The sequence below is a fragment of the Pygocentrus nattereri genome, chromosome 4 (genome assembly GCF_015220715.1).
Source record: "Pygocentrus nattereri isolate fPygNat1 chromosome 4, fPygNat1.pri, whole genome shotgun sequence".
Classification (NCBI taxonomy): Eukaryota; Metazoa; Chordata; class Actinopteri; order Characiformes; family Serrasalmidae; genus Pygocentrus; species Pygocentrus nattereri.
Genome location: NC_051214.1, coordinates 26,864,504 through 26,874,216, shown reverse-complemented (window position 1 = coordinate 26,874,216; position 9,713 = coordinate 26,864,504). Strand labels below are relative to the sequence as shown.

The following is a 9,713-nucleotide window of genomic DNA, read 5'->3' as shown; positions in this document are numbered from 1 at the left end:
ACAAAATTCTGTTTTATAGGTTTCATAAATAGGTCTTTATTAAACACTTTACAATATTTACATTGTGTACATTGAAAAGATATTAATGATTCCTGGTTGCACCCCAAGGTAGGCATAAGGATTGTTGCCTTAATATTTTTCATGGAGGTCAGCTCTAGGAAGATGTTAAAAAAAAATAAAAGCCCTAAACAGCTGGGGCTACACAATGAATAATGTACAGCAATGAAGGTAAACTATACATTATTATATTACATTGGAAGAACATCAGTCGGGCAAAAAGGAAATGAAAAGATTTCATTCACACCAAAAATGAAAACATACTGCACACAAGACCCTCAGCATATAAATAAATGCTGACAATATACCAGCTGAGTAAACTGAAGAAAAGGACAGTTTTTGTTTTAAGCCTTTGAACATTCATGGAAACCTGGAATTATTAGGACAAAGCAGATCTTTACAGTTACTGTTGCCAGACCCTCATATCGCTGCTGTTGGAAGTTTTTGACGTAATTTGAAAATGCCTGTTGCCTTTTACATTGTCTGTAAAGTTCATTAAGAATGGACCAAAAGAAATAGCTTAAAATGACATGTAAAAAAGTCTGGTTCCATTGACTTACATTAAAAGTAAAGTAGGTTTTTTCCTTCCCCTGTGAAGTTACCATTTTGAAGATACAAGGATTTCTTCTGACACCAGCGATATAATAGTTATATGCGCTGACTGGTCCTGCTGTTTTCTTAAACATCTCATATTTCATAAAAAACATCGCGTTTCTTGAAAGTTCTACACCCCTTTTCTGCTCATTTGATGTTTCAGACCAATCAGGAGGTTGTAGGTAGTGCAATATGTAAACAGAGTGTATATGTTGTTTGAAAATGACCCTCTGTGCTATTCCTTATTACAACACAGCTTGCTGCTTAAAAAGCCTCCCTGCTGTACCTTCTCTGTGCAGCAGTTCAATATGTTCGCTTTACTGAGTTCACTCATCATGCTTATCTGCTGTGCAGTGTACTCTGTCCTCTGTTTTACAGCGTGTCTGTTAGAATTCCATGTGTAACAGTTTGTGTTCTAGTTGTCCTCTCTGAGGCCATCTGCTGGTGGATGTTAAAAATGGAGATGAGGAGGAGAAAGACCACAACCAGGTCATCTAGAAGCCCCACTGCCACATTGACGGGTCCAGGCATGGCCTCCAGTGGAGAGACAAGTGAGGCGGCTGCCCCAAACCCACACACTGCTACCCTCAGCAGGAAGAGCCACACCAGTCCGCCCATGTTCCCCAGAGTCCGCAATGAGAGCAGCAGGAAGAAAGGAGCGTCACACAGGTAATCACTCACCTGCAAGAGAGAACGAGATGTATAAGACATTACTGGTCATTTTAACTCTTAAATGCATGCCACAAATGGGTTAGAAATCTGTGACCTCATTTGTCCCTTTTGCCTAGTCCTTTTTTTCAGGTACAAGACAAATAAAATGCCATACTATAATAAAAATGTATTATTGTCAATCAAATGTATTGACAGTTGTGCACTATGGTGGAAGCTGTGTTTGGTAAAGAATAGTACAATATTGTGGACATAAAAATCCCCTGGCTGTTTATTTTTCCCAGAACACTAAATTGTATCAAACACCAATACAGCCCTCTCCTAAACACTTGCTCATCACTGAGTACTGTGAATTAATTCTGATCCATATGTTCATGATGTGCAGTCATGGAAGATTAAGCTTTTAAAACATAGATTTATGTTAAGTATATACCTAAGGTATGTAAAGGCATATGACTCTCGACAAAAGCCTTATTATTAAAAAAAAAAAAAAGACCCATATCATTAAAAACGGAATTGTCTTCACCATATTGTAATAAGAGTTAGGTGTAGCATGTAAACACTGTAAAAGTTTAGAATCTGTTCCCTTACCAGTTCATATATATATATAAAACCACACTGCAAAAACAGCCAGTTTTAAATTAATTGTCTATGTGGTGTCACTAAAACCAACAAATTTGCATATATCCATATTTACATATGTTCACCTATTCAATAATAACCCATTCACATTGAAGTTGCACACAAAACAGTGCAGCCATCATTGTGAGGTCACAGTCAGAAACTAACTATCATTATGAGGTCATAATCAGAAACTATCATTATGAGGTCATAATCAGAAACAAACTATCATTATGAGGTCCTAATCAGAAACAAACTATCATTGTGAGGTCACAGTCAGAATCAAACGATCATTGTGAGGTCCTTTTGTGAGATCACAATCAGAAACAAACCATCATTGTGAGGTCACTATCAGAATCAGTTTTATAGCTTCTGCCAGTAACCAGTCTCATATTACCCATAAAAGGTGTAGTGAAAGGGCATGTGCTGTTGTATGTACATAATGCAAATGAATGTGTTTATAACCCCAATAAAAAACACAGAAGTAATAAAGCACAGTAATTCTGACCTGTCTCTGTCTGACAATTTAATATGGAGAGTCGCTAAGGTGGAACTCACCCTTCGTGCTGCTCCAGAATAGCGTTTATTATAATCTCTTATGTGGCACAGCACCTCTCCCTGCTTCCTGTCCACTTTGCTCTCGCCAAAGAGATGATTCATTACACTGACCTAGGAGAAACCAGAAGAAACAAGCATAGAAACAAGTGATAAAAAACGTGGAAGTGACTGAAGGAAGTAAAGAGTACTGATGGTGTACTAATCACTGAGTAAGATCTACATACTGATTAAAGTTTCTTGTAAGTGACATTTGACAGGATTACCACAGACTACAATGAGTGTATTCCGTAAAGTGTGCTTCATACCTTCTGTCTACACAAAGGACAACTGATAGCGTTTAACCAGGAGCCGTGCTTCCAGTAAGATATGAGACAAGGAGCTAGAGAAAGAGAGAGAGAGAGAGAGAGAGAGAGAGAGAGAGAAAGATCATAATGAGTTAATAATCATGATCATAAAAGCCATTACCCAGATATATTTCCCCAGATATACACAGACAAACCCACAGACACACTCAGCTTGTTTAATTCTCATAGCAAAGCACTGCCAATAGACTGGGACACTCTCTGGGGTGATGGAGCACAATCGAATACATTTGGGATGAGTTGGAGGGAAGTTTGTGATCCGGAACTGATCATCCATCACTACCTGACCTTACTGATGCTCATGTGGCTGAATGCAATCAAATACTCTTGGCAATGTTCTAACATCTAGTGTAAAACCTTCCCAGAAGGGCAGAGGCTGTTACTGCAGCAAAGTAGGAAAGATTCTGTATAATGCCCTTTATTTTTGTCCTTTTAGTCAAATAAGTGTAATGAAGTCATATAAAAATATAGTTAATTTTGTGTTCATTAAGTAATACAAAAGAATCATTAAATAAATAATAAATAATAATAAATGTGTTAATTAAGTAACACCCAACCTAATTATGAAATAATGCATATACTGCCATTGTGGAAATAACAGACTGAGACCGCTCTGTACAGAATTGACAGGTTGTTCCAGCCAGTTTAAGCTGTTTGGGGTCAGAGTTTACTGGCACCAAAGCAGTTTCTTGGAGTTGTTCCAGAAGTAACATGACTCATTAAGGCTTTATTATCAATCTATCAGTCTTATTTACAGCTTATGAAGATGAGTGAGGATCAGGTCGAGCTGTGTGAACATGTTGATGTGGACCTTATTGAACAGTGTTTTTAAACTGGATTTATTCTCAGCACATTTTCGGTCATCAACTACAACAAAAGGACTTTGTAGGAATCATTCGGGCTAATTGTACTGAGACAATATTGTCATTTTTACTTTATCTGCATTATTAACTATAGTCATTTTATGGATAACATTAACTTTTAAACACAAGGCTAATGAATACCTAGCATTATGCTATCAGCACAACTTTATTTACCTTTCTAAATGAAGCTGGTGAGGGTTACACAGCCAGCCTTGCAGACTAAATGAGTTACCTGATAGGTCATATTATCTGAGAGACAGTGTGAAGGCGAGGTGAAAGTGTGAGTGTGAGACAGAAAAAGGTTAACCAGTAGTTTGCTATCTGTCTCCAGACTGATAAGTCTTGACCCATTTGCTGTGCCACAATGCTTGACTGGAAAAATAGATCTCAGCTTCTTTAGATTTCAGAATGCTATGGAATAGTGTAGCTGTTGCTATAGCGACATATTGCACATATATCAAACTGAACTTGATGCTTCTGGCACACTTAAAAACACACTTGAGTGCATGATCACCAGTCTCACTCACACTTTTGGCAGAAAAGTGAGCAGACGTGTGATTTGTGTCATGTGACTGTGGAAACCACTGCCACTACAGCAACAGTTAAATATTAAATTCCATAGACTGGGCTTAGTCATGTGACCCGCTGACTGTTCCATGTGGTGAGAGCGCTCCACCATCTGCTCTCTCACTACAAACAGCCACCAACACTGATCTGACATCAGAATACTGTGCTTGCTACCAGCGCTTAAGCTGAGACACCTGTGTGACGGGAACAGCAAACTCATGACCATTTGGTCTTGTAGTGCAAGATGCACTAAACTGTGCCTTTTAATTTCTGTACTAGACATTGGGAGCCATTTTTAGCAAATTTATAAAGGGCATTAAAATACAAAACTATTTTTCCTACTCCATACAATAGTATGGACAGAATGGCTGCTGGTTCAGTGGTCCTGGAGGCCCACTGCTCTGCACATTATGGCGCTGCTGACATACCTGATCCAACTAATCAGCTCATTAACAAGCCCTTCCCAAACTTAAGCAGGTATTCTGGAGATGGGTACATCCTCTAGATCACTACTTAGAGTCTGAGACAACTTATAAAAATCAGCACTGGTGCCAGATGGTTATCCTAATATCCTCTATATAACATTATTGATTTTGACCAAAATGAACAGGATCAAGATCACCCAGACCTTTAAAAAGTGGACTTTTCAGGGGTTCTTTATTAAAACCAATGGTTAAGTATAGTATGTATTGAGTGCTGCTGGTTAAATTATATGTTTTGTTGACTTTCTAAATGAAAATACGTTGACGCACAAGTTGTGCCATGGCTAACTTCTATAACCTAAGTACAGCTCAGTCAGCTTGCATTAAAGTCCCTATAGTTGCTGAATAATAAGCCTCAGTATGTGATAAGCCTGGCATTTTGAGAGTTCAGGAGCCTTTTAAATGGTTCTCTATGGCTTAAAAAGACTTCCATTATTATAACAAGTGACAGAACCATTTTTAAAACTATAAAGAAGCCTTTTTGGTAAAATTGTAGCCGGACTAGAGGTTTGCATGTAAAATGCATTACTTACCACAGAATAGATGGCCACAGTTTGTCTCCACAGGAAATGTGGATAGCTGTAAACACACAGGGCAGTGAAGGTCCCTGCTGCCCGCAAGTATACATGAGAGGTCCTGCACAACAGAGTGAAGAAAAGTTACTACAATGGAAAATGAAAACTTAGCGAGACTAGTTGAGCGGTGTAAGATCTCGGCCAAGGATCTCACAGTATTGAACTTTTTTGTGCATTTTTCAGCATTAAAAAAAAAAAACTACATTCCTTTAAAGTGAAGCTGAAAGATTTGTCATTTTGTAGATGTATTATTATGTGAATAAAAATAAAGTCATGTAAATACCAAACACAAAGCACATTCATAAGGGGTAAAGTTAGGTAAAGTTTTGGAAGTGTTAGTATTGTACTGATAGTGACAAAATGGAAGATTGAAACATTTAGTTAAAGAAACACAATTAAGGTATTGGGTCACACAAAGTGATTTTAGTCTAAAGTCCAAGTTAAAAGTCTGAAATGTGTTTTAAACTCTGACTTTTCGACCAGTTCGGTAGAATGATCAATATGTAGTTATCTAAAGCAGGATACAGAGAACCAGTCACATGTGGTATTTGAGCATGATAGTTGAATATGAACAGCAGCGGTGTCTTAAACCTGGACTGTAGTATGGTTTTGAAGTTCATAGAACACACACACACACACCTATATATATATATATATCTATATATATATATCTATATATTTATATATATATTTATATATATATATATAAATATATATATATATGTATATACACACATACACACACACCTATATATATATGTGTGTGTGTGTGTGTGTGTGTATGTGTGTATATACATATATATATATATATACATATATATATATATATATATATATATATATATATATATATATATATATATATATATATATTTATATTTGTATATCTAAAAACTGTTTAAACACAATATATAATATGTAAATATGTATCTATATTGATGGCCTCCTTTCACTGTCCCTCTAACTCATGCACGTGTGTTCCATCAACTTCAAAAGCATATTCCGGTCCGCGTTATCTGAGGATATTCTCCCTCACTCCCTCCCTTCCGCCTTCCCCCTCTCTCTTTCTCTACTCTTTCCTTCTCTCTCTCTCTCTTTTACTTTTTGTATGTGTTTGTGTTTGTGTGTGTGTCTTACCTCTCTGTGGCTCACATGCTGACCTTGCGCTTGACCTTGACCCTGGCTCTCTGAGACAAGAGGAGACCTGCAAAAGTCAGAAAATAAAACCGATCACTAGAGTAATAAACTCGATTTCACAGCAGTGATATAAAGGGAAAGCTATTGTTATCAGTGAGCCATCATAAAAAAAAAATAAAGAACTTGCATCTTAAAAAAATCAGAACGCAGACACTTCATCACGTCGCCAGCCACAGGATATTTAAAGTTCTCCATATGATACACAGAATATGAATTCATATGTTCCTCTGTCTGATTCATGGACGTCCTGCATCACACAGCAGTTAGTACAGTAATACGCTGTCCAGAAACTCAAGGACTACTGTACGTTATTACGAACGCCTCTAACAGTGACAAGAGCCTCTGATTATTGGAAATGTTTTTTTTTTTATTATTATTTTCAAATTGTGGGTGATAACTATGTACACAAACCCTTTTCTTGTATTTGTATTGTATTTATATTTGTTTGATTATCACCAGCTGCTTGTGTGGTTTCATTTCATTTCAGCATGCTTTTTTTGTTATTGTGCCTTTAAGACAAATAAATGAGCTCTGTTCTTATTGGCTGTCCTTTATTGTGCCCCATTCGAAACACAGTCTGGGCTGAAGCGCTTCTAACTTTACTGTGGAGATGTAGAGCTGAACCTCTGTCAGCTGAACAGGAGGATATATCTAAATGCATTTGTTTAAACAATCATTTAATACAGGGCAGTTTTGTTTGTTTGTTTTTTTTCCAAAAAAAAGGTGCACCATAAGTTTCAAAGGCATTAGAATCAAAAGCAGAATAAAAGATTTGGAAAATTTGGTTACGTTTTCTTGTCTATGTAAACTCTTTACTGTCATGATTTGCACTGCCAAGCAGTATTGGAACCAATGTACATGTTTGTTTTTCTTCATTGCCCCAATAAAATGTGACACAATTAATATTATGTGCTACATCGTATCAACACTAACATCTGGCTGCCCGTACAACAAGCACAACTGCTCTGCTGGACTGATGACCATATAAACAACTTGCCTATTTGGTTCAGTGAAGGCTTTTAATGGCTTGATATAGACACATGGATAGATGATAGATGTTTTGACATCACATAGTTTTAATAGACTTAATGGAACTTCAGTTCAACAGACTGTTTTACACACATTTCTTATACTAAGAATGTTTGTACAGTAAAATGGGATATTCACGTGTAATAGAATGCAGAGTAGGTATGACAACACATCAGACATCATAATGTAAATTAACGGTTAACATATTGGGACAAAACCTTGTATCTCCAAAATGATAACTTTAAAGGAGACAGAAAAAAACCTACTTTACTTTTAATGTAAGTCAATGGAACCAGACTTTTTTCCAAGGAGTTTCTGCCTTTACTTTTGGCCCATTCATCATGAAATTTACAGACAATGTTAAGGGCAGCAGGCATTTACAAAGCTATGTCAAAAAACCTAAAAAAAACATGGAGATACAAGGTTTTGTTCCTACAGCAGTAATATGTATATGCATACTGTACATTAACGTAATATGTGTAACTACTGAGATAATTACTGAGATAAATCACATCTATCATAAATCAGAGAAAAAACATTAATATTAAGAGTCTCTTACCTGTTGTAGGAGCTGTGACAGGTGTGCATGTTCATGTGGAATGTGTCTTGGCTTGGTGAGAGAAGGAAATGCTGTCTGACTGCATCACTGTATCCCATAAATTTGACAGACTAGTGAATTATTAACTAAAGCTTTGGGTTCCTCTCAGAGTCTCTCGTCTCAATGCAGCACAGCCCAAAATCTGACTTGAGGCCTTTTCAAAAGAAGAGCCTGACTATGCTTTACATATAAACATATTGTTAATACAGGGAATGTGAACACTGATACATTCTTGCCTTATTAGGTAATAACTATCCATGAAATAGTGCCGCTCCCACCGTCTGCCAGGATACACTCTATTTTGGTCATGTGACCACCCACACAAGGTCAAAGACTAGCAGACTCCACCTACTAACACTAAGTAGGTTAGGCCCAATAAAATCAGCTTATTTTGTCAATCATTTACTGTAGGTAATACCACACACAACCTCTGGAATCTGGCATACGGTATTAAAATATGTTATTTCTATATTCTACTCAGAACCTTTTCAGTTGCAAAATCTGGAAGAATGTATTTTAGTAACACGTAAACCTAAATAAATATTTGATATTAGACTTTATTGCCAAATTACAGCAGTGTGAAAAAGTCAGAGACCACACTTTTGTTTAAGTACATGAATACATTACAAGTTATTTATTTTTCACAGTCAAGAAAACATATTTAAGAGAAAATTAGCCTCCGACACATGGTATTATATTAAATCTATCAATGTTTATTTCTTCCACTCTTTACCTTTGTGCACACACTGCTGCTTTAACTCTTCCATTCTTCCCTTCTTAAAACTGACCAGATACAGCTGTGTCCTCCCAACAAAAAAGGCGTTCTCTAAGATTTCAATGGCATTATGTTCTCCTTCAAACAGACATTTGAAACATTCACACTCCGCAGTTTCACACTCTGCACAGTTTCAACGGTATGAGTTTGATGGAATATGTAGCTGTTAAGAAGCTGTTACTGAGAAAAAGAAAATAGCACTGGAATACAGAAACTGGACAGTAGCAATATAAAAACATTGAGCCCATACATTACAATGATTTCACCACAGTTGAGAGGTGTTTATTGTCTTAGCCATGGTGAAATCACTGTAATGTATGGGCCTAATGTTTTTTTAATGCAGTTAGAAAGTGGCAACAAAATCCATAATGACAAAATTCACAAATGTTTAATAAATAATTTAATCTTGAATTAGTTATAATAGCAGTTCCACCATATTATGCAGTTCATTAACAGTGGTTGCTAAGCAACATAACAGTCAAAGTTTATTCCAAGAATAGTATAATTATTGTAAGTTATTGTAAGTTGGTGAATGAGGCCCATTGTTGTAGCCTACCACTTATCTTGGAAAAGTCAGTTTGCGTTATAATCATGACATGGCTTATATATTAGGTATATTCTCTAAATATAAATATAAATATAAATATTCTCTTAAACCTAAAGATTAATATATATTACCCTGTTTATCTGTTATTTCCTATTAAACATAGATTTATATGAAAGTAAATCATGACTGAACATTTCTACATCCTGTGGCGTGAGACAC

The 9,713-nt window shown here is 36.3% G+C and overlaps 1 protein-coding gene across 1 annotated transcript; it reads right to left on the bottom strand.

Moving 5' to 3' along the window:
- Positions 1 to 25: 25 nt before the first annotated feature.
- si:dkey-183n20.15 (RING-HC_RNF170 domain-containing protein) lies at positions 26 to 8,377 on the bottom strand. The gene is made up of 6 exons (XM_017687633.2): positions 8,134 to 8,377; positions 6,486 to 6,552; positions 5,307 to 5,409; positions 2,805 to 2,878; positions 2,500 to 2,610; positions 26 to 1,332 (listed from the first exon to the last, which is right to left on the bottom strand). Exons 1-6 carry the CDS (start codon positions 8,229 to 8,231, stop codon positions 1,024 to 1,026), a joined length of 762 nt encoding a protein of 253 aa, XP_017543122.1. The 5' UTR covers positions 8,232 to 8,377; the 3' UTR covers positions 26 to 1,023.
- Between the last annotated feature and the right edge of the window lie 1,336 nt (positions 8,378 to 9,713).

Excerpts from the sequence above, each read along its gene's own strand:
- si:dkey-183n20.15 (XM_017687633.2), bottom strand. The coding sequence starts at position 8,231 with ATGGGATACAGTGATGCAGTCAGACAGCATTTCCTTCTCTCACCAAGC. Across the intron at positions 2,611-2,804 it reads GTCCTTTGTGTAGACAGAAG|GTCAGTGTAATGAATCATCT; the intron begins GTATGAAGCACA and ends GGTTTCTCCTAG. Across the intron at positions 1,333-2,499 it reads ATTCTGGAGCAGCACGAAGG|GTGAGTGATTACCTGTGTGA; the intron begins GTGAGTTCCACC and ends TCTCTCTTGCAG.